The sequence below is a fragment of the Copadichromis virginalis genome, linkage group LG15, assembly GCF_057382275.1.
Source record: "Copadichromis virginalis isolate Kocher_CV1m ecotype Utaka linkage group LG15, C_Virginalis_male_GT1.1, whole genome shotgun sequence".
Lineage (NCBI taxonomy): Eukaryota > Metazoa > Chordata > Actinopteri > Cichliformes > Cichlidae > Copadichromis > Copadichromis virginalis.
In genome coordinates, this window is record NC_140632.1 from 33,007,292 (window position 1) to 33,032,945 (window position 25,654).

At 40.0% G+C, this 25,654-nt stretch overlaps 1 protein-coding gene across 1 annotated transcript; it reads left to right on the forward strand.

Annotated features, from left to right (window-relative positions):
* Positions 1-829: 829 nt before the first annotated feature.
* meis2b (Meis homeobox 2b) lies at positions 830-22,805 on the forward strand. Its single transcript, XM_085432958.1, has 13 exons — positions 830-1,119; positions 1,351-1,565; positions 1,897-2,038; positions 2,190-2,240; positions 2,510-2,560; positions 2,657-2,803; positions 4,922-5,036; positions 10,610-10,749; positions 13,091-13,167; positions 13,875-13,933; positions 14,041-14,130; positions 14,934-15,030; positions 21,600-22,805. The coding sequence occupies exons 1-12, from the start codon at positions 1,108-1,110 to the stop codon at positions 14,990-14,992; spliced, it is 1,158 nt and encodes a 385-aa protein (XP_085289084.1). The 5' UTR covers positions 830-1,107; the 3' UTR covers positions 14,993-15,030; positions 21,600-22,805.
* Positions 22,806-25,654: the final 2,849 nt, after the last annotated feature.

The window sequence follows — 25,654 nt, forward strand, 5'->3', positions numbered from 1 at the left end:
CATTTATTTATTTATTTATTCTGCCTTGTCCACTTTGCTGCTACAACAATGTGAATTTCCCATCTCTGGGACTATCTTGCTCTCATCTCTCTCTTCTATTTTGACGGCTCTTCTGCCTCACTGATCGTTTCATCCGATGCAAAGCAAACCTTGAAGCTGGTGGCGTGTCACCGGCTCAGCTTCCTCTAACGGTTTAGGTGCTTGGTCTTCAAAATAAAAGCACGGAGACTAAACTTTGTGGCTATATATGCTGCAACTGATTTCGAAATTGAAAATTATCAAGTGCGGTCCATGTGTGTGGCCCTCAAATGATTTCCCATAGAACCGTCGTAGTGTACATAGAACCAGCTGTACACTTAGAACTACTTTCCTTGTTTGATATCGTGAGCAGCACTGAATTTATTTGACTCTGACACGTTTAATAAAAAACAAAAACAAAATACAGTTCTGTGTAAAAGGAAGTTCCATCTTAGGGATATTGTAAAAAAATGCAGTAGCTGGAGGGTTGGGGTATGAACTACTGTCCAGTGGCAGTAGGTAACATTCTTTTCATTTCTTGTTTAATTTGAAGACTTAACTGATGTAGAAGATGAATAAGAAGAATAAGATGATCTCTCTTAGACTTGAGCAGTTTTGTCCAGAGTCCTTTCTCCTGCTCCTAAGGCGATGAATGAATGAATGCATTTCGTGGCGTTTTATTTCGAAATCAGTGACCCTATAAAAACATTTAAAACCTCGCAGATTTCGCAGAAGGCTGGGGGCGGGTCCGTCAGCGCCGTGTTCTAAAGCGGAGTGGACCTGCGGACAGTGAGCGTGTTGGCGCGCAGAGGCGTGGGCATAGGGACGCAGTGAGACCAGAGATCGGCGCATTCCCGCGACAGGCACAGCAAAGCTGGGAACAGCATCACAGTCGCAGATCTGGCAAAGCGGCACCACGGGAACGTGTCAGTGTGCGCGAGGACGTGTGCCGTCTTACTCCCATTAACTCCGGACTCCATGCTACAAAAAAGGACACGGTTGCAGTTCCTTCGTGGATTCAAAAGTTTAAAACTTAACTAGTTATCCGCTCCAGGCTCCTGTGTACACGCGTGGTGACTGCGCACGGACATGGCGCAAAGGGTACGTCTAACGACCATTATTTCAATTGTTTGCACAATGACAGTCCACTTAATCACTAGTCACATTACATCCTTGAAAGAAACCTGAGGAACCTTTGAAAAACGTCATGAAGTTGCTATACTTATCAAAAAATATCAAATATGGTTTTTTTTTATCATGAAATCATCAATGTCGACTTTGAAATTTTCCTCTTATGTTCGTGCACTGACGGAACTCTAACTTTCACTCCAGTATGATGAGCTGACTCATTACGGAGGCGCGATGGACGGAGTCCCCGGCTCCATGTACGGAGACCCGCACGCACCCCGGCCCCTACCGCAGCTCCACCACCTGAGTCACGGGGCTCCCCCACACCCGACACAGCACTACGGAGCCCACGCTCCGCACAACATCATGGGCAGCTCCGTCAGCGACGCACTCAAGAGAGACAAGGACCAAATCTACGGGTGCGGACACAGCAGCAAACATTATTATTATTATTATTAATGTGCAGATTTGTGTTATAGTTGTTTGTGTGCGATCAGCCTCTGAACAGTTTCATCTAAATTTCGGAAATTAAATATATTCAGTCAATGTACGTGTTGCAGCTCGTGTTGAGCTCGTTTTTGGGTGTCTACAGGTAGTTGGCGGCGGACGGATGAAATCCTCTCTGTGTATTAATATATTTGATATTTCAGTGGCATTAAGGAGGAAGACATAAATATGCGTGACAGGGCCGAGCGCTGGTTTGATGCTTCATGTGTAGGCCTCTGCGGCCTGTGCTCCTGTGTGTTGCAGCCACCCTTTATTCCCTCTGCTGGCTCTGGTGTTCGAAAAGTGCGAGCTGGCGACCTGCACGCCCCGAGAGCCCGGTGTGGCGGGAGGAGACGTCTGCTCCTCAGATTCCTTCAACGAAGACATCGCTGTGTTCGCAAAGCAGGTAGAACACACAAGCGAGAAACCAAGTGTCACCATTGCGCTCAGCACACGGCACTCTGCGTGTCACCGTGATGGAGGAAACTCCTGAAAAGTGGAAATGGAATCAGGTCCACAGCATTTACTCACGCACTCGGTTTCCTTTTGCTCTGCAGATCCGCGCAGAGAAACCTCTGTTCTCGTCTAACCCAGAGCTGGATAACCTGGTGAGCTCACCTTTCATTCTCTGCTGTCCACGCGCAGTAGGGCGTTACAGAAGTGTCCGCCCGCGTCAAACGCATAGCTGATTATGAGTTATGAATTATTATTATTATTATTATTATTATTATTATTATTATTATTATTATTATTATTATTATGCTATTATTATTATTATTAGGCTATTATTATTATTATTGGATGGGTGCTAATATTTTGAGGTTCTAGAAAACAACTACAACGAAAGCATCAACAAAAAAATATTTGTGATTTTTAGATGATTCAAGCCATTCAAGTCCTGCGGTTTCATCTGCTGGAATTAGAAAAGGTAAAGATTCATTCTCACGTGGCTCAGTGAAAACAGGTTTTTAATCCAGTATTTCAGTCTCGTGGTGTTCGCTAAATGTGAGCTTGGCCTCGGCAGGTCCATGAGCTCTGTGATAACTTCTGCCACCGCTACATCAGCTGCCTGAAAGGAAAGATGCCCATCGATCTGGTCATAGAGGAGAGAGACGTCTGCAAGTCGGACTTTGACGACCTTTCAGGATCCTCCACTAATCTCGCAGATCATGTGAGTCACGGCGTGGAAACCTTTTTTTTGGTCGTTATTCAATATATATATATATATATACTCTCATTGCTCGTTATTGTTATGATCTCTTTAAATATATATATAGATCATAAAAATGATGAAAAACAGGAAATAAAAGAAGCCCGTAACAGGTGCTGTTAAGACAGCCTGTTCTATGGAAATGCTTGAAAGAAAGGATGATCAGTGCCGGTGCTACGGCTGCAGCTTTGAACAGAAACGTTAGAGCGCAGGGCCTGTGTCAGGCTGTCCTGTGTGCCTCACACAGGACTTCCTATTTTTGTTCATTTACTAAGAAAGTCCAATTTTGAACTAATGTAGAGTTACATACAGCATGAGGATCTTAAAATGATGATGGCTGAAGTTTTGACACAAAAAAATTGGACTGGTAAAGAGTAGAATTAGAATGTAGAATTCCTGGGTTTACTAATGTTCCATTGTGGAGTTCATAGTTGCTGCAGATCAGATAAAAAAATTAATCTGAAATTGATGAATATTTATTTAAATAGATAAATAAAAGTATAATTTTTTCAAATGAGTAATTTCAGTAAATATACAGAAGCTCTCAAGAAATGACACTCATCACAATCAAGGAGGATAATGGTTAAACTGTGGTACAGCATGTCGTCCAACATCAGCTTTAGTGTGTCTTTTCTCTTTGGCTTTACTGGGTACATTTGTGTCAGAATCTCATTCTAATTTAATTAAATCTTATCCTTTTCAAATGTTCAAGAGTTTTGAGGAAAACTGTTAAACAGTGCTCATATTTAAACACTGAGTGAGGGAAGAGACACACTTTCCAGAGTTCTGAATGAGAATCAGTGCAGAGGAGCACTGAAACTGATGTGGAATCTCATTTGTCAGCAGTCTGTATGCTATATGCATTATTTTGTCTATTTAGTTATTGTTTGGTAAATTTGTTCATAAAAGATTTACATTAGGACATCCCGGAAATAGATATTTGATGTCGTGTATGGTTCTGTTGACGCTGCTTCAGTGATGTCAAACCTTCAGCATGAGCAACGACGCTGCTAAACTGAGAGAACATTTAAAGTCGAATGAAATGAAATGAGATGATCTGAATGAAAACAGGAAATTTCTACTCATTCAGTAGTTTGCAGTTTCATGAATGCATGCAGCTGTGTCATCTTAAAACGAACCCCAGTCCAAAAGTTACGTCTCTAAATATATATATTTAATGCAACTGTTTCCAATATTCAAGTGTGAGGAAGCACTTTGATTTTACCAATCCTTCTGAACGATATATGGACCTCAACTCAGTTTTACGTTCCAAGAACCTGAAGGACGTGTTTATTAGCTGCCACTGCACAACTGACAAGTGAATATGGTGTTGTAATATTCCATTACTTATTTAGAGCACGTGCTGGGTTGGAGAAGACAAAGCCTGTGTACTTTTTCATAAGTGCCTCATGTGCTCTGCAGTTGGTCAGTGTATAAATGATGGATGTAGCAGGACAGGACAGTGTGAGACACAGAGAGACTGTACAAGACTGTTTTTTCCTGTGTGAATGAACACAACACTATATACTAGGCTCCGTTCCTGTTACCAGATGTTCTTCATTAGCTTGATGAACATGAAAACACATGTCACCTCTTTTGAGTAGCTGTGTGTACCAAGGAGTTGTAATTATTGCATGGCTGGGTATGAAAAGAGGCTCCAGCATTGAGAGCCTTATTCATACTGTGCCATTGTCCCGGTGCTTCTTCTTGTCATCTGCTGAGCCCTTCATCTGATCACCATTTGCCAAACAGCTGACGCAGAGAGTGAAGAGGGTTTAGGCTAAAGTCTGAGTGGCAGGCCAGTGAGCCCAATAAATGCACGTTTCTCCCCAACTCTGGTCACAGAAACAGTCGGGACACGGCAGGATCCACATGCTGCAGGGTTACTAAACTGTTGCTGTTGTACTTTCTGCTCAAACCTTCCTCATGGACAAACTGGTATTGTCACATTACTTGTGTTTGTGCCTTCGCTTAACTGCATAATGGAACTCATACTGGACTTTACTGGACATTCCTTTTGTCTTTACCCTCGTCTTTCTTCCCTGCTTCATTTCCTTGTACCTGTCCACTACCTCTCAGAACCCAGCGTCCTGGAGAGACATGGATGATTCCCATTCCACTCCCTCTGTGGGTACTCCAGGACCATCCAGTGGGGGACACGTTTCCCAGAGCGGAGACAACACCAGCGAACTTGGTAAGAGCGCCTTCAGGCCTTCATAACAAAGGTTTGACTTTGTTGTGACCTCACCGGGCCCAGCTGATTGGTGATTCTGGGGGAGCATTTCAAGAAAGACAACACTCTTAGTTTATCTAATCACTTTAGCTTAATTGCATTGATTGATAAAACAGATGATTTAAGTTCATGGAAGCCTGCTCTAAGACAGTGCCCAAGCTATAAAACACATACAGCAAATACACATATGTGTATTTACTCCCGGTTTTCTATATAAAAGGATATAACTATTAAGTCATATGGCCACAAGCATCCTCACGCGCTCTGGCTGTGGACCTTTTGGCTACCAGTATTTAGGTATGCAGGCATATCACTTAGCAATTTGTCTTTTTAATGTCCAGTTTAACCAAGAAGTCAAAGCCTGACTATTTTTATATCAGCAAAATGATGACTTAATAATTCTTCCCGAATTGATTTTTGTCACAGTAAGTTTTCAAACATTATTCAGACTCATAAATTGTTCCTGTTTAGAATATAACTATTAAGGATTTGTGATAATGGCAATAATGGTTTTGTTCTGGTTTGGTCTGCTTTCTCTGTTTAACAAACATACACAGAATATATTTTATTCATCCTTTACACTTTCTAAAGCATACATTTTCAAGAAATAATATTGCACATCGATACCTCTGTATTCTAGTAATCTTTTTCTTTAGTTCATTATGACTTGCTCTAGTAAGCACATATGCTGGTTGTCCCCTCACATCAGTTGTAGTTGATAAAGAAAACTGAGTTCACTGCTGTTATTGCCTGCTTCTGTCTCCCCGTGCTTGTGTCCAGCCCCGCTCTATCTTTTGTCACTCTGTGTCCTGCCTGTGGTTTCTGTTTGGAGGCTGTAACAGATTTATGACTTGCTATTTATGACTTTTAAGAGACTTTCTACCTTCTGCTCATCAGGTAGTAGTGAGCAGAGCATCGAAGAGAACAATTGGAAACTTAGATTCGATTATAAGAACATGGGAAAGTGAATAAGAGTCTTACTTTGATTATAAACACAGCAGTTTACAATCTTCACTTCTACATTTCAACTAAAATGCAGTAAGAGAGCAGTTTTGGTAAATCTTAATTGACACTTTAATGATCCAGAAGTTGGGTGCGGAGGTGAGCTGAGGAAGTCCATAGTCTAAATAGCCTTATGAATAGTTTCTTTCCTTTTGGCTGTTGTTTAAACAACAGCAGGGAAAACCCAAGGTCCATGCCCTTTGACCTGGTAGAGAATGGATAGTGGATGGGGGTGCAGAATGCCCCTTCATAGAGATGAAAGGACAGACTGTTTTCTGTATAAGGAAGAAAAGAAAAGATCCTTCTTCTCTAACCTGAAGAGCACACAACCTTAAAGGAACAAAATCATACTAAACTCAGTCAGAGCAGGCGGATGATCTTCACTGAGTTATAATATTGTAGTTATATGGGAATCGGTCCAGTCCAATAAAGAATGATTAATGTTGTGAGTATTTGGTATTTGGCAACACAAACCTTGCTTCTATTTTCTCACTGTAGAACTTAGTGTTGTGTATATTTTTAATCCCCCAGTTTCTGTCTTTGCCTATATCGCCTCCAAAACTCCTCATTATTAACATTTTCTTTGCAGTAGTTTTACATTTGAAACAAACAAGGGTGTGGTTTGTAATATACATCGAACATTAGTGGTTCTGTTTTCTTTTCTCGAGTCGGTGATCCTAACCAAATCACCAGACGCACTATTTAAGCCCGGTAGCAGCACTTGGCATCAGTGCAGAAGTTGTAGCTGTAGCAGAGGGGAAAAGGAGAGTGTGAATGAATGGATCAATATTTCTTAGCATTCAACCAAGATCACAGGTATTCCACATGCTTCATTAAGGGCTTTGAAGCAAAGTAAACATACAGTAAAGTCTGGAAAGGAGCAACTGGGGAAATATCAGCACCACTTAATCTTATTTATTCATTATTTATTATTCAACAGTTTCTGAATGTTGTTAGACAGCAAATTTCATATTATGTCATCATAAGCTTGTTCTGTACGGGAGTTTTTAACGATGGCTTTGCTGACGTTTTTGTCCAAGATGTCCATCAATCAGTCTCCGCTGTTCATTATTGATTATTGGTTCATATATACATCAGTATATAAATCAGTCACAGTTTGACTACAGAAGAAATGAGATCAAACATAATTTCAACAACAGTGACATTTGTTCAGAAGCACACGTGGTGAAAGAGACTCTACAAACTGGCAGAATTATTTAAAAACATTCCTAACAGGAAGTGATTATGGTATCGTCATCATTAGCCAAGCTTCTGTGGTCTGATGAAACCCACAGAAAAAAGAAATCCACTGTGACTGGGGAATACTGAAGTGGTTTGGTGGTACTGGTAGCCTTGTACATAACTGCCTGCTCCTCTGTAACCTCCCACTCTGTGGTCATTGCCTTGTAAGCTGTGTGATATGCAGAGAAGGCTGTGTTTGATAGCTCAACCGCTTGGGTTGACCACAGCTAAAAGGACCGTGCTCTCCCAGGAGTGTGGAGGGGGAGAAGGTGTCCATTCAAATAAAACAAAAGGCAGTGGGAGAAGCTAGAAAATCTCCTCACTCTTGCTGAGAAGTGGAATGTGAGGGACAGGATGTGTTGTACTTTTTGAGGTGCTGATATGTTAGTGACGCCTCCCTTCAGCATCTATCTTACAAGTTATTTATTTTAAAAAAGATCACATTTTTGTATTTTATTGCCTGTAAGTGTGCATGTTTTACTTCAGTTTGCACAGACTGCTTACAAAAATGTTATTCAAAATTTTTGTTGTAATTAGCTTGAGGTCACACGTGAAATTATGCTCTAACTGGTCAGGAGCCATGTGTTCACACAGATACAAACAGTGTGCACATTTGTTAACAACGGATTTTGAGCCTATAATAAAAAAAGTGTATGTCTGTCACTGGATTTTGCAGTTTGAAGTTTTCAATGCTGTGGAGAAGCCATTTTTATTTTTGCTAACCTGTTTAGGTAAAACAGCGGATGATGAGAGCATAATTTATAGTTATACTATAGTTACTGCAAGCACACACATCCTCTGTAAATCCTGCTTATCTTAAATTGTCTCTGTACCTCAATCATAGGTGAAAAATCATGATATCATCAATCACTCAAAAAGTGGATTTATATATATATATATATATATATATGGAAAGAAAGAATAAATAGCTCTCACTGCCACATGGTGCTGCTACCATGAAAGCTTCCTGCCGTCAAACAGATGCTCCTCCGTATCAGAGTTTCTAACTGTCATGTGTTCACTTTCTGTGTTGGAAGTCTTCCCGGCTGCTCCATTCTATGCTCTGTCTCATGTGTAATAATGGGAGGAGTCTTGGGGTGTCAGTGATGATGAATCAGGGCCCTGCTGAGCTCATTAGGTAGCCCACGCTGGCTTTGCATCAGTGATGCTGCTGGGGGGGTGCGACAATCAGTTCTGCTAGCTGCTTCTCACTTACCAACATGTCCAGTGGGGAGATTAATATAAAACAATTTAAATATCTAGATGTTATTTTTGGGTTTGTTTTTTTTCTAAAAACATTTCACTGCTTTTTAAAAATGATTATTTTCCTTTAAACATATAATAAATATCACATTTACTGTGGGTCACGCCATTTACGTACCAGACCAGATGAGCAGCCAAAGGGCTGTCTGACTGTTTGGTTTTCAGAGCGGTCAGTAGAACCAGATCTATCTATCGAGTAAGCTGAGGAGGTATAAAAAAAAAAAAAAGGAAGACTTGTGTTGATATCTCAGGATGCTATTTTTTGTGTGTGTTTTTCTTCACCCCGGGGCAATACTCCAGTCATCCCTGCGGTATCTTCCCCCCTCCTTGTACCCCCTCGTGTGTCAGACACTGGAAGGCAGACTTAACTAGGGAGGGGGAGTAGAGATGAAAAAGGGTGGGAGCAGAGGGGCATGGGAGACTTGCACGGGCATATGACTTTGAGACTGCACTGTCACACACTGGTTAGATTGGCTGAGTTGCCGGAGAACAGTCAGAAGCGATTAGTGTAGCAGAGGATATGCCCTGCGGCTTTTCCCTCTCTGGAGCAGAAGAAAGGAGAGGAGAGGAGCAGACCAGTGATGAGGATGAGGGGTGGAGAGGGAACAGTGTGCCTCCCTTTGATACAATTAAGCTGAGCAAGACCTTTTCTCTCTGTCTTTCTTACACAGCTATCATTTTAGTGGAGATTTGAATATTCTTTGGGTTCAGTTTCTCTGGCCGCTATATGTCAGTGTCGGTGCGTATGTAGTTAATTAGAATGATTAGGTCAGTCTGAATCGAATGTGCTCGTGTTACATTTTTTCCTAAAGAGTTGAAGTAAGAATACAATTTTATGCTGGTTAATTATCATCATGTTGAAGTTAGCAGTGACAGCAGCTGGACAAACAAACAGGAAGACAGCAGCAGGGGACGGAAGCAACAGGAACGCTATCCTGTCTGTGACTTACAGCTGGTGGACACCATCCGTAAAACTCCCACAGCCCCTGGAGCCTGACCCTGGAACAGGGCTTTTTAGTGTCAATATTCATTAGCTGAAATATTTATGCATGAATATGGCTCATATAGGCACATTTGATTGATGCATCTCTAAAAACAAAAAGACATACTAGGGCATTTCTTAAGAAAAGTAGGGTTCCTGTCTCGCCTCAGGGGAGGAGTCTCTCAGATGCATTATTCACATACCCTCCAGGCAGGCTTTCAAGGCTTCTCTGCCCCGAGGGCAAGAAAAATAACCACCACTGTTAAAAGTAAATCATCTCGCATGATGCACAATTAATGTCAGAGAAGGAGAGAGACCAGAGTGCCCCTTGTGTTGCAAGTTGGAGTGAGTTAGCTTGTGGGAGCGGAAATCTCAGCTTAAAGGAAGCCTCCTGCTTTGACCCGCGCCAGCTTCCTGCTGAAATCAAACAGAGATGCTGCTAATAGCAGGATCCAGAGCAGGAATGATGCTGTGATGCAGGCAGCCTGACACTTGTATTGTTGATGAAGGAAGGGGGAGGGGGAGTGTGTGTGTTGGATGGTCATACTGAACTGCAAGGTGAAGGATTCACGCTCTAACAACCCATCCACCCACACCCCCTCGTTCTGCCTTAGTCGCCCATACGGACACATCGCTGTGACTTTAAACACACTGGGTTCATGCTTCATTTACAAGCTTGGCTTTCTGTTTTTGTTTGTCCCCACTTTTACTTCAGTCCTGCTTCAAACAGAGGTCACATACACATACGAGTACATAGAACACAGTCTGACTGCATTTTGAACATTCATTATCTCATGTCAGCCGCACAGCTCCTGCAGTCATTACCTCATGTCAAAGCCGTGGCTCACATTGAATTAATAACTCTTGGTTTTACTGAGCTCCTATGCTACAAACTCCTCTTCATTATCCAGTGGCCGGGAAGTAAAGCAGAGGTGAGACAAAGAAATTTGTACTGCCGTGCCATAAAGGAGAACGTGGCTCTATAGAGAGATCGGGCCACGTTAAAGCTTCCTGATAATATGACTCCTTTTGTTTCTGATTGCAGGTGACGGCCTTGACAACAGCTTGGCATCACCAGGCACGGGAGATGAGGATGACCAAGACAAGAAGAGACAGAAGAAACGAGGCATCTTCCCCAAAGTGGCGACAAACATAATGAGAGCGTGGCTATTCCAGCACCTTACAGTAAGCGAACAGAGCCTCATTCAGACAAGCCACATCTAGCTGTGGCTTTTTATACAACTGCAACATTTTCTCCTCTTTGTAATAGAAACCCTACAATGTGCACGAGGACAGAATGTAATGTCGTCCAGCTAAGGCCGCGCCATCAGGCAAAAGTTGTTTGAAATGAGTCCTCACTGTTTTTCTGTGTTTTCCGAATGCATCTTGAAACCATGTTCGTCTTTGTTCCATTGCAAGAGAACGGAGCAAAGAGGAACTTGTGACTAAAGGTCCCTTTTTTGAAATAGCAGTCCAGGCATTTTCTTCAGAAATCAACATCAGAAGCCTTTCATTCAAAAGAAGCTCATCTCTGTAAAGATGTTGAGCACATCCAACAAGGACAGCATCACGTTTTATCCAATGATCACAGCCTCCTCACCTTTTCTACCTCTTATACTCTTAGATGTGCTGTAACCCCTCACTTGTTTAGTTTGTAAAAGGCCCACACAGGTCCTGGACTTGGAGTAATCCCTTCCTTTCCAAAGCCCACCTTTAGATTCTGTAGATAAAGACAAGGATAGTTGAATTATCCCCTCTGTGTTCCCATCTCCTTTCAGGCCTAATTTGTTAAGCACAAGTATTTGCCATGGCAGGATGTGTCTATGAAAAGTGTGCAAGGGGACTTTGGCCCCTCAAAGGCCTTTTGCAACACCCAAGCGCTCAAGCATTCATCACTTGTTGAGGGTGTGAAAGGAGCGGGATTATGTTTTGTCAGACATTACAGTGTGAGGCCTGTGGTTAGATGTCTGTGGGGGCAGTGGGGATGTTTCTATCCATCAGTAGCTGTCCCCTCCTGCTTTTGTTATCTCTTCTTAAAGCTCTTAAAGGTTTTGCGAGAGTGCTGTATAAAAAGCAGCAGTGCAAGGATTTAATTCAGTAGATTATCCGTTACCTGCTTATTAGCAGAACGATATCTATTGGTTTCCATGCAAACCTTTATCTCTCTACATTCAAAGATTGGTGTCAGAGTTTGTAGAGCAAACTTTCATAAGTGTTCATAAGTGTCAGCTGAAAAGATGTTCTCTCACCTTGAATTTAAGCACTTGTTTGCATGTAACACCCATGAATGGGGTTACATGGAGGTAGAGCAGGAAGGTTGGTGGTTCAATCCTCCCCAAATATCCTTGGGGAGGTTTCTAACCCCAAGTTGCTCCATCGGAGTGTAAATGTGTGAATGGCTTTGAGTACTGAGTAGAAAGGTGCTGTATAAAAAACATTCTGTTTGCTGTTTACTAATCATTTACAGCATCTTTCTTGGAGTGAATTTCAAACACGAAAAAGTCATTCTCAGTGTGGCCATTTGTACTGGAAAAAGCTGAGAAAATGAGTTAAGTTATCTAACATTGAATCCAAAACAACATTATCTAAAGTACATTATGTTACTTCTTTCAGAGTATTTTAAATGCTACTCTTCTGCCAGCTGAGAGCTAGGAGGGGGCAAAAAGCATCCTCAGTACATAGACTGTGTGTGTTTTATTACAAGTGTGTGACTATCCACCATCACACACTTGATTTCACAAAGCTAACTGTGCATTTTCCCCTCTGGTTATTTAAATTGGTGTCTCTTCTTTCCTCTCTGTGCATCTCTCGTGATATTTGGAGGCCTACTGTACAAATGCTTGCGTGTGTGTATTTGTAATATATATGGTTGTGTTTAAGCTTGTAAGTATATGAGTGTGTCTTTGTGGACGTCTGAATGTAAATGTAATAATATACAGTGCTGTGAAAAAGTGTTTGCCCCCTTCCTGATTTCTTGTTAATATTTTGTGTATGTTTGTGTTTGATGACCTAAAATATTTAAGTGTGACAAACATACAAAAAAAAAAAAAAGAAAGGAAACCAGTATGTGTGTGTGCTTGCACTGACTTTCCCTGAAAAGTAGTTTAAAGCTCATCCTTCAACGATGACTGCGGGAGATGGCCTGACAACAGCAGAATGGAGACTGGCCCACGACCCTGCTTTGAGTAGACAGGTCACCTCTGTCTGCCATCTGCCACCCTTCTCCCAGAGTCTCACACACACTCAAACACAGAGTTTGCAAAGGGACTGGGGCCAGAGGAAAAGAGGTTGAATCAAGACAGGGAGGGTTGGGGAGTGGCCTGGCCTTACTGGGTCCCAAATAAAAGCTACCATTGTATACCATCCAATAATTTTATATACCACCCGGTTAATGCTAAATGCTGTGGCACAAAGCCACATGCTTTAGTGTAAAATGTTTGGGAGCCAAAACAGGACCAGGTTGTGTGTTTGCAGAGTTAATTTGTGCATCACTTATCTATTAGTCTATCTTCCTTTTTGCTAATAGCACCCATACCCATCAGAGGAACAGAAAAAGCAGCTAGCACAGGACACAGGTCTCACCATTCTTCAAGTGAACAACTGGTAAGTTGGTGTAAAACCAGATAAGTAAGCATCTTCATATGTTCAACATTTTTGCTTTGTGCAGTGCAGAATATACATAAAACCTGACTTTTGCTGCTGAAAATGCCCAAATTACCTATATTTAACACATAAGTAATGCTTATGAGTTAAATACAGGTAATTTTAATACTTATAATAAGTATTATCATTACTGAATGAACAGGTGACACAGGGTGGTGCAGTGGTTAGCGCTGTCATGTCACAGCTACAGGTCTGAACCCAAATCAATACATGTGTAGGTTGTGTTCTCAAAGTGACCCAAATTATTTTAATAAGGAAAAAACAGGCTTTTGGTCAGGTCCCTGGAGACGCACGGAAAGGTTCCAAATTACAGTGAAAGTGTTCATAAATACTGACTTTAGGTGACAAAACACTTCGTCTTCTTCATTTTTGATAATTACAAGAGGGATGGCATTTTAGAGGATGTGTTTTTACAGAGAATGCACTTAATTTCTGTGCAAAGTTATCAGAAATCTCTGTGTACTAACACCACTGGGAAAGAAACTAACTGTAATTTATTTTCTAAAAAAAAGTCGAAAAAAGTATTCTTTCACGTCAGGGTTTTTTTTTCTTTTTTTGGATCATGTATCTGTTCTCAAGGGTCAAGAATATTGAACTTAATAAAAAATATTTAAGCATTTTCATTGTTACTGATCTTTGTTTTCCAGGTTTATCAATGCAAGGAGGAGAATAGTCCAGCCTATGATTGACCAGTCGAACAGAGCAGGTTCAGTGTTCACTATACTGCTAATAGTTCCTTTCCTTCAGTATGAATTGGGGTCGAAATTTAACCTCAAGTTAACCAATAGTCTTATTTCTCATCTTCTCTCACAGTAAGTCAGGGTACAGCTTACAGTCCAGATGGCCAGCCAATGGGAGGCTTTGTTCTTGATGGGCAGCAGCACATGAATCTTCGACCTGGTGGTGAGTAATCGCTCAAACATTTATTTAAAAAAAATAATCATGACGGACAAAATCAGTGTAACAGGTTTCATCTTGTCCTCGTGAGTTTCTATGGTCTAGTAAAGTAAACCTTGTTATTTGTCCTTATCTTAATGAAAATGAGGGCATGGTTAAATGCAGCCCCAGTGGACAGAAAATAAGAGTATGTGGGTCAGGCCAGTGCATAGGTCAAGAAAGTCCATCTGCATGCGTATAAGTGTATCACTATGAAGTGAAAATGTAAAAATACAATTTCTATTTTAAAAAAACAAAACAAAAAAACCCCCCGACGTTTGCATCAGCTTTTTAAAACCCCGTAAACGGGGGAACAAATTAAGGTTGTACCGCTGTTCAAGTTCCTCGTGTGAGAGACATATAAGTAATACTGAACATAATACAAAAAGAAGGACAGGATAAAGATATAAAGTGACACAAAGCAGGTTTTATATGTTAGGAAGTGGCAACAACCATAGAGGAACATGTCTATATTATCTATGTCTATAGTCTTCATTGAAAATGCAAAAAAGAACCAAAAGTCAAAGAAGTGGCATATATAATAAATGCAACATTTGATTCAGAGCACATCACTTTATGAGTGAAACCTATCATTAAACAAGTAAATATAAAAGTAGTTATGTTGTGTATTTTTACTCAAGAAAGGTTGATGCTGAACTTAAAAGTCCTTTATGAATATTTTGAAAAATTCAATTGGTTTCTGTGATACTGTGCAGGACTGTTCTGTCTTGTGTTGGTGGTTCTTAACAGTGTATTTACTTTACTTGCAGGGCCGATGGGTAGCATGGGTATGAATATGGGGATGGATGGGCAGTGGCACTACATGTAAATTCACTCCACTGAGGCAAGCCTGAACAACAGGGTGAAGTAAGAAGTAAAGTTTTTGTCACTTTTCATTTTGTTTCATCCCAGAAAAGCAATTTTGAACTCTTGAACTCACTTCTCCTTATCTCTTATTACTTGGTCTTCCACTCTGCTCTTTCAGTTTGTTTACAGTCTAACATAGACACAGCAAGGTCTTTTAATTGTCATGGTAATGCCAGCGTTAGGTATCTCAGCACAAACTTGTGGAATTAGAGATTTTCAGTTATTCTTTTACAAATAGATATGAAACTGAAATAAGAAAGAATGTCAGTATCTTCTTAATGGTTTCACAAATGACATCTTTTTGGCTCAAGTTCATGCATTGCACAAGGCTTTAGGATTGGTGCCTTGTCAGACTCCTTTCTTCTTTTTTTTAAAACAATTATTTACATATAAACTATATTATTTTTGTAGATGATTATTTCAGTCAGTTCAGATTTTAAACATCCGTGGGGTCAGTCAGACCATCTTTCAGAATAAAAAGCTTTTTTTTCTCTCAGTAAACATCAGTAAACAAGTCATTGTGGGGGAAACAGATTCACACTCCATTTTAAATCTAACTTCAACCACTTTCTCTCTCCTTCTCCACCCCCAACCCGCCAGTTTTGTCCTCATTCTCTTCTCCCGCTGCAATTTGATTAAGAATCGGGTAATGCTCCCCCCTCTGTCTCCCCTTCCCTCTATCAGCTTCTCACCTCTGCTGACAGTTCTCAAATCAAGACATATCGCCTGCCGGAGGCACCAACCACAGAGAATTTTATTTAACACCCACTCTCCTCTGCTCAATGAGCCATGCTGTAATGACACTTACCTTGATTAATAGAGCTTTTTATATGTAAATAGGAGCTGCATTTGCTCATTTTTTTTAGCAGGGTGATTTTTTTTTTTGCCAGTGCAGCCCTCTCTTCCCTGTCTAATAATTCCAGGGCTCTGTTAATGAAGTTCACAAGGCTTATTTTAAAACATACATCTACATAGAAACATTGAGCGCTCTGAATCAGTGCTATCTGTATATTTTTGTAAGGTATTTAATGTAACTATTTCTCTGTGAATGATCACTGACTGTCTAGTTTCTCCTGATCTCTGGTGAGTGCATATGCTGATAGTGGCAATAAATCTCTTCCAGACTGCATCAAGAAAGAGAGCTATGTTTGGAGTAATATGAGGGTTTTTCCACGCACAATAAAGCCTGAACCATAACATTTAGCCATTACAGAACAGATGACTGAATCTACACAATTTTATACTCCTCTGTTGTGCACTCTTTTTTGATTGGTCCACCATATGCTATGTTATGTACTGCACATGTCAGTTTTAAACTAATAGCAATTTTTGTTGGATTAAAACAGAAACACTCTTTGAGGTAATGTTTGAATTTACAGAATCAGTTTAGTTTAAAGCTACTCAGGCAATAGTTTAGTCAGTTAGATGTATTGTGTCACAGCAGACAAAATATTAAAACCCAAAACAAAATAGCTTCAGTTCATTAAAATATTGCAATGCAAAAATGAAAAAATAAGCGACTAATTTTAGTAGAAAAAAAAAATCAATTCAGTTTATGTATATAGCACAAATCACGTTGTGCTATAAGGACCTTGAGGCAACAAAGTGAAATAATGCAAGAGTCCAATCAGCTAAATAATTATAATACAAAATATAATCAAAAATAAACACAAGTATTGTGGTAGGCTTAAATGGAATAGACTCCAACCGTACCAACAAACACGCACACACACATTCTGATGACTGTATCAGGTATAACTTCAGTATCTTGCTAAATGACACTTTGACATGTGGATTGCTGTTCCACATGTTCCCCTCAACCTCCTGAGCCACAACTGTCCATTTAATCACAAACTTCATCATAGCCACCAGGGGAATCCAAGCAGTGCATATATTCAGATTGAATTCAAAATGATTTCAAACGACAAAAACAAAATAGAGTTCCTTCAGAAATATGGATTCATTCTCACAGCTAGCAGTTCATCAGTGTTACATGAAACATATTAGTCCGCTCTAATGTGTGACATTTCCCTGCACATTTACTCTTTAGTACGAAAGAGGATTAGGGCCACTGGAAAAAAAAAAGTGGGCACGTCTTTTTTTTTTTTTCTTCTTTTCCAGAATTCTAAGAAAAAAGTCAGGATTCTGACTTTTTTCTTAGAATCCTGACTTTTTTCTCAGATATCTGATTTTTTCATCAGAATTCTGAGATTAAAGTCAGAATTCTGACTTTTTTCTCAGAACTCTGGAAAAGAAGAAAAAAAAGACATGCCCACTTTTTTTCAGTGGCCCTAATCCTGTTTCGTACCTTAGATTATCATCTTGTCTGAGAGAAAAATACCGAAGACAGGTGGGTGTTCTTTCTCACTGTATTTCCTCTGGGTCTTCTAGGACCTATATAGTTCATATTTTGTCTCATACATCTGTGAAACAGAATTTGATTTCTTCCTGATTTCTAATTTGTTTGCATAGTTGCCGCACCTGAATGTTTCAGATCATTGTTCTGTTGCATAACCCAAGTGTGCTTGAGCTTTAGGGCACAAACTAATCTTTGATGAATTCTGCTCTCTACCAGAAAATCATTGGCCAAGTCATCCAAATCCTGAAGCAGCAAAGTAATCCCAGACCATTACACTACCACATTTGACTGTTGCTATGATTTTTTTTATGAGAGGTGTATGCTAGTTTTATGTCAGATGTAATTGGATGCAAATCTTCCAAAAAGTTCTCAATGTGAAAATGTGAGACAAGCCTTTGTGTTCTGTTTGGTCAACAGTGGTTTTTACCTTGGAACTCGCAACAGATGCCATTTTAGCCCAGTCACTTTCTTATTGTTTAATCATGAAAAGTGGGACCTGCAGGTCTTTGGATGTTGTTATAGGTGCTTTTGTGAGTTCTTGGAGACTTGTCAGTCTGTCTTGGAGTAATTTTGATAAGCCGACCACCCCTGAAAGGTCCACCACTGTTCCAAGATTTTCTATTTATGGATAATAGCTCTCACCATGGTTTGCTAGAATCCCAGAGCTGTAGAAATTATTTTGTAACACTTTTTAGACTGATAGATGTCGGTGATTTTGTGTGTCATCAGTTTCTTTAGATCATAAAAGATTTTTGAGATCTTTTATCCTGCTTCACTTTGTCAGACAGGTTCTATTTAAATGATTTATTGATCCAACGGGTCTGTCAGTACTCAACCCTGGTGCAGCTAGTGAAACTTGAGCTTTCCAGAAATTGCTGGTTAATCTTTGTGACAAGGGGGTTTTAATTGTTTTTTCCCCTTAATAAATGAAATAATTCTTTTAAACTGTATTTTGCATTTACTTAAGTATCTATCTGTAACATTAAAATTTGTTTGATGATCTGAAACATGTATGACAAATATGCAAAACAACAACATTTTTTTCACATTACTTTATTTTATGAATTCACTCCTCTAGCTGACAAAGCCCATCCTCAGTAGCTCCTTGAGGATTGAAGGCCTTACTTCAATCTTACTAAAAAGCAAAATCCTAAAACAAAACACAAGTAGACTTGTAAAACCTGACTTGGAAAAGAAAAGTAGCTGCTATCCCTCAGGACAATTGAGAGCAAGATAAACTAAGTTTGTCAGGTCATTAAGTGTTGTGGAAATGGAAGCTGCTGTGTTACAAAACATAAAAGAAAAAAGACCTCCACTGCCTTTGCCACCAAACCCTTCGACCGCACAGAGGCTGTAAATGACTTTCATAATAAAAGCTGAAAAGCATCAGTAGCAGTTTTTTTTTCTGGCACTTGTAAAATATGACAGTTTCTTTGATATATATTATTCACTATCGTGTGGCTATCTCACTACTACTATTGTGACTACTACTGTGTGAACAGGATGCCTATGAGTGGTTTGGCCTTTCAAAATAAAATTCTCTTGAATGCTAAAAGACAGGACAGAACAAAAGCCACGCTGTGGAAGAGAGCCAGAAATAAGTAATGATTCAAGACAGAGAGGTGTATAAACACATACTGAGAAAGGTGACTGAAGAAGAAATACTCAATTCATCATGGAAATCCACCTGCAGCCTACACCTATTGGAGAAAAATGATCTGAATTTCCGGAGCAGGACCACACCTCCAAACACGGCCCTTCCAGTTCTTATATTATATATGACCCCCAAGTTCTACAAGCTGTTTGTTCCCGTTTTCGTGAGAACACGTTTCGTTCTTGTTCTTTCGAGAAGATCTTTAATACAACTTATCTCACAAGAGTAACGTAATTTTACTCACCCTTCCATTTGCTTACAATCGCCCTCTTGTCCGTCACCACATCAGATGAAGAACTACACAGCTCTGCTTCATCGATTTCCCTCCAGGCAATCCAAGAAACCCAAACACTCTGAACGTCAACGCGGTGCTTCAGAGTAACCGAACGCCGCTGACACCTGCCGTCCCAGGAAACTTTCTAGCAGTTTTCTTGCCAGCCAACAATCCGGTCTGCTACATTGATCCATCCAGTCATTTTCTCTCCGCTAGATCCAGTTATGAAGTAACTCCGGCTGCTCGCCACCTCTGTGAAGTTCAGCAAAGTCACCCACCAGCAAGTGTTGAGTTAACCCTTCCAAAACTGCTTACTGTCACCTTCGTTTCAGAAATTGGCACAGTAGTTATCGCTGCCTTATCCAAAGTAAATTAACCAACCAGGCATCCCCTTTCCATCTTCTACTCCAAGACAAGCTCACGAGCCGTCAAGCCATTACCACAAGTCTCAAAATCCCGGCATGTGTCACTGTCAGAGCTTCTGTAGAGTCTAGCTACCCGATCGAGAGTTCCCCTCATTCATCTATCAAGGTCTTTCATTGTCTGAAATTTTCTTTGATCTCCTCTCCCACCATTTCTTCCCGATTTTTCTGAGCCCATCCCCTCCACTCTATGGAATCCTCGACAACCTTATTGAGGCCACGGGCTGCTTATCTGCGCTATGCCTACCAGTGATGTTACTGCAGAGGTCTTTGGCCTTCATACCGCACAGTATGAATAGTTATTATTACTGTTATTAGTAATTATTATCACAGTTGTTACTGCTTCTCATGCGAGATGCCTTCATTGGGGATCTGCCAGGCCCAGGAGCCACCACCAGTCCCCTCCAAGGCCTTCCCCAAACGGCAGCTCAATTCATGTTTAAGCCATTCACCTTTATCTACTAAAAAAAATGCTGTCAAAAATGAGGATGTGGGCCTAGCAGGGAATTGTAGCATAACTAAGGGAGGATTCAGGGTCACCTGATCCAGCCCTAATTATATTTTTTAGCAAAAAGGAGTGTTTTAAGCCTAATCTTAAAAGTTGTGGTATCTGTGTCACATCTGCTGAGGTCTACGCAAACAAACTAAAGTGAGGGAAGAATGAGATAGAACTAACAAAACCTAAACTGGGAGAAGCTAAACACAAAAGCACGAGATGCATAGAAAAACAATACAAGAACCTGAAAAATGAAACCTGGGTCTTGGGGAAACATGAGGGAAGACAAGCAGATGAACCAACAACAGACAGAGGAGAACAGAGGACTAAATACACACTGATAATGAGGGGATGGGAAACAGGAGGGAAACACAGCTGTGGCTTATCAGAAGCAATGGGACAGGGAGGAAGCAAAACTGAACACACTAAACACAAGACGAGGGACTATCATAATAAAACAGGAAACATGCTGAGACACAGACGCGACACTGGAACTGGGGAACAGAACATAATTAACTTGACATGATACATGGACCACAGAGGAGTAGTGAAACCTAAGAAGTAGAAACCACAAAATATAAAAAGAGAATAACTAAAGAAGAAAGAAATACAAATTACTAAACCATGAAAAACACAAAATCGAAGAATATTCAAAAACCAGAATCCAAACCGGAAGCTGGTTCCATAGAAGAGGGGCCTGAAAACTGAAGGCTCTGCCTCCCATTCTACTTTTAAATACTCTAGGAACCACAAATAAGCCTGCAGTCTGAGTGCTCTAATTGGGTGATATGGTACAGCAACGTCAATAGAATAAGATGAGCCCTGATCTTTTAAGACGTTGTATGTGAGGAGCAGGATTTTAATGCAATTCTGGGAGCCAATGAAGGGAAGCCAATACTGGAGAAATCTGCTCTCTCTTTCTAGTCCCTGTCAGGACTCTTGCTGCAGTATTTTGGATTAACTGAAGGCTTTCAGTGAGTTTTTAGGACTTCCTGACAATAATGAATTACAGTAGTCCAGCCTAGAAGTACTAAATGCATCAACTAGTTTTTCAGCGTCACTCTGAGACAGGATATTTCTCATTTCTAATTGGTACTGAAAGTAACATACCGTTACATCTGTGAGATGATTATGAGTAACTTTTCCTCTAATGGTTAAAATCTGCTGTGATGAAGCCTACTTGCCAATGCTGTGTAGTCTATCATTGTAAATGTAAATGTTATTGGGATATGATCAGATAAGAGACAGTTTCTATGGCATGTCTTAGAGCAAGATCTACATTAAAGTGTTTTTTCAGAGACAGGACATGTTGTGGGTCAGTGGGTCAGAGCAGCTGTGGACTCATCTCCTTTCTTTGTGTCCAGGCCTTCATGGTTGGCTCAGGGATCTCCTTCTGGCTGCACAGATCTGTTGACAAGTCACACTTCTGACCGTACATCTACCTGACAGTACCACTCCCACATCCTGCGTGCGCCTGTGGAGGATCACCACGGAAACGTGTCATCAACTCAGCCCACAGATTTTTGATGTGAGCTGAGGAGCTTTGCGTCTGCACAGGAAATTAGAAGAGCAATGACTATAGAGAGGAAGAACCAAACATATCCTCTGTTTCATTTTAAATTATTTATTTATTTTTCTACAAAGACAGACTTCTTTGTTTTTCCTGTCCACCCTCCCCAACACACACACCCCTACCTTTTGACCACCTCTTAAAAAAAACTGTACAACGAAAACCACACACACACACACACACACACACACACACACACACACACACACACACACACACCTTGATGAGAAAAAACCCATATGTTTCTAAAACGATGGGAACTCGATTGTGCTGTAGAGATTTGTGCTCTTTGTTTGGCTCTTTCAGTCCATATTCGTGCTTGTGATCTGTTAGACGTTAGACTGCAGCTCTTCTCACGGACACGTTTTGTAGCCAAGCTCAAAGCAAGATTTTGTAAGAAAACTCTGTGATTGTTTGTTTCTGCATTTCTTTCTTCTGTTTGACATCTCACAGTTTTTAGACTCCTGGATGGAAGGATCTGGATGAGGGAATATGAGATGATGGTTGTGAGTTGAATTCCTGACAATGTTTAAAATCATTTTGTAGCACCAAATCACGGACAACAAATCTGCACTAAAAGTAAATAAAGACTTTACGGAGGAAAGCAAAAACGAGCACGGAGCAGAGCTTTGTGTTTTACTTGAACAGCGGGCCTAAGGAGAAAGCAGCTGAGGCCGCAACAGCGGTTCGTGGAGCAGGTCACGTATCTGTGGTTCGATACGAGACGAAATTGCAGTTGTCTCGTATTATTCGATTGATGGCGGCAGAGATGATGGATGGGCGATTTCAAGAAAATCTGAAACAAGGCGGAAGCTCCAGCTTTCACTCCAATATGACTACCGTGGCTGCTGCTCTGGGTGTATGTGTGTGTGTGATAACACTAATTATTAACAGGACAACATCATTAAATTAAGCACATATGGAATAATAAATAAATACATTAATGCAGCGAACAGCTCGTTTATCACTGTCAGCCTGCACCGATTATCTGCGCTTTGTACTGAAGAGCAGCAAACTCTTAATACATGTTTAATAAATGCTAAAAAAAAAAATCGATCCATTATTATTATTATTATTATTATTATTATTATTATTATTATTATTATTATTATTAGCTATCTGTTGTTGTAGCACTAGTAAAATACCTACGGCCAATTTCAATTTAAAATACCCTCATACATGTGTTTAAACCGTGGGAGGGAGAGCCCGGAGAGACCCACGCAAAACGGGGACAACAAACCCCACACAGAAAGGCTGCAGACTGGATTCAAACCCAGGACCTTCTTGTCGTGATGCGACTATGCTAACCACCAAATAAAGAAGGAAACACATCGTCTTTTAACTGTGGCTTTAATCATCAGTAAATCAGTAATAACAGAGTTACATGTGAAGTGCCAGGCCTCTGTTTCGATCTGTTCACATTTATATACAGAACACCTAAGCAAGAAAATGGAAAAGAAAAAAGTGGTTTATATTTAGTATTTACTGTTGTTTAACAATTAACACGTATCGCTTATTTCATCATCTTATTGTATTCCACGGTCTATTTTCCGTGTGTGTTCAGTTAATATTTTAATACTACCAGAAACGAAAGGTGCAAAACTGCATTTAAAGGCCTCACAGTGACAAATTGTAGCCAACTACAGTGAAAGAAAAAAAGTTTAAAGAATGTCGCAGGAAGCGATTTTGTGCGTGTTCTTTTCCAGGCCGAGGAGCTCCGCTGTAACGGGCCTAATTCGTGCATCTCCTATGCTGAACATTAATGCGTTTTGAAGGCTGTCGGAAACGAAGGCAAATCTATTTGAAATATGGGTCAGAGCTCGAGCAGAAAGCTGTATCACATGATGCACGAGCTTTGCTTTTTCCTCATAAAAGCAAAGCGCCGAAGCCGTCGAAGAACAAACCTTTAATATTATAGGTTGAAATAACGGCAAACCTACGGAACTCGCAGTGGCTATGAGTTAGATAAAATGCTTACCGTGCATATAGTGAAGCACTATATAAATGTGGCTTTTAAGTGCTTTGAGCCTAATTATGTTTTCATTTCTATAAGATAGCTAATAAATTCAATAGCCCCAAATTAGAAGAACCGCTGTCAGGGCGAAACAAAACAATGAAAAAAATGTCTTTGTATTTTTCTTACTCAGTTGAGGCAACAGTAACAAGAGTCTTTATTTTATTTTTTATTTAAACAACCCTACAATTTTAAAATAGAGGCCTCAACTAAATTGTTGAAATTCTGTTAGTGCTAAAACTCCGAATACATAACCAGATAAGAGAAAATCAAATAAAATTCTTGGACTCTCTTAAAACTTCCCAGCAAAAGCTGTAATCCTTGCTCAAGAGAACCACCTGAAACATTAAGTGTTGGGGCTTTAGAATCCTTATATTTGTGGGAGGTATTTCTCAAAACACTGTTGGTGTACATTCAAGTCAAGAAACATATTGTATTTCTGGGATTTACACCTTTACAAACAATTGTGACATAATTAGCACCATTCCAGTTTGTCACATCGACATGGCAAATGTCTGCACTTGTGCTAACACACATTTGATAGTGGTTGTGAGGGTCTGGCGATGTATCAATGTGTCTAGAGGAGGATGATGGTTGGTCAGTTCTAGATGCTGTCATGTTGATTTGCTTCAAATTGTGGTTGACTGCAATCAAATCCTTTTAAGAGATATTGGTTTCTTGCTCAATAGGTCATAATCTCCCTTACAGACAACTTAGCTGTATTTGGTGCATAGGTCAAAGATGTATCCAAACATTGATAAGTGGAAGGATGGACATATATATCTTGACCATGCTGGTATCTTGTACATGTGTACTAGCATGTCAGAAAGATCAGTACCTGCTATATGTCGACTTTAGGCACAAATCAGCCATCAGCAGTGTATGGATATCTTTCTCTTTGCTCTACAGTTTAACAGTCAAAAGAGGCATGATCCCACAGACATCAGACTGCATGGCCTTATCCTATCCTATCCTATCTATTTGTTAGGATAAAATAAAAACCAAAAATGATATGCCATGCAGTGTTAATAAATTTGTAACATGTCAGTGCACCAATATATGCCAGGCACTAGAATTACCCACAATGGAAATACATCTGCATATTTTTCTCTAGACATTTAACATATATTTTTCAAGTATTAGATCAAATAGGATTAAATGTGATGAACAGTAAATTTTCAGATTTTACAAATTTCTTCAGCATTATAAGTTGATCATCTCAGCATTGCTACCTGTGCACCTAAATGACAATTTAATTATTTGGTTGAAAATGTTTTTAGATATGCTTTTAAGCATACTTATGAAATCATTCTAGTATTAATTTCATGTAGTAGAAATAAACGTATAATATAAATACCAATAAATGATCAGGAGAGTTTTTATTTCTTTCTAAAAAAACAAAAGTCCAAACAGAGTCCACACATTTCTAGCGTCCCTTTGTTGTTGTTTAACTTCCTGTAAGGAAGCTAATAGATGAGGTCTACCACTTAAAGGCAGATTGACATCCAGTGGATCTTTTGACAATAACAGATCAAAAGCAAGTGGTAGAAATTGCTGAAACAGCTTAAGTTAATTTCAGTGCATGTTTCAGAAAAACATAGGGACTCAAAATGTGCTCTACCAAATGACTGAGCAGAACATTAAACGGTAACTCCCGGGAAAGTTCATGAGCGCACAAACTGTGAGCAGGAGATTGCTAAACACTCTTTCCCTTTAATTTCCCTTTTAAAAGAAATGGTGTCATTCATGACATAATACATATTTTATGACAGAAATACCACAATTATTTACTGCCCACGAGAGAGTCACATGCAAAAAACCAACAAACAGAATAT

Excerpts from the sequence above, each read along its gene's own strand:
- meis2b (XM_085432958.1), top strand. Across the intron at positions 13,168-13,874 it reads ATTCTTCAAGTGAACAACTG|GTTTATCAATGCAAGGAGGA; the intron begins GTAAGTTGGTGT and ends TTTGTTTTCCAG. Across the intron at positions 14,131-14,933 it reads CATGAATCTTCGACCTGGTG|GGCCGATGGGTAGCATGGGT; the intron begins GTGAGTAATCGC and ends CTTTACTTGCAG.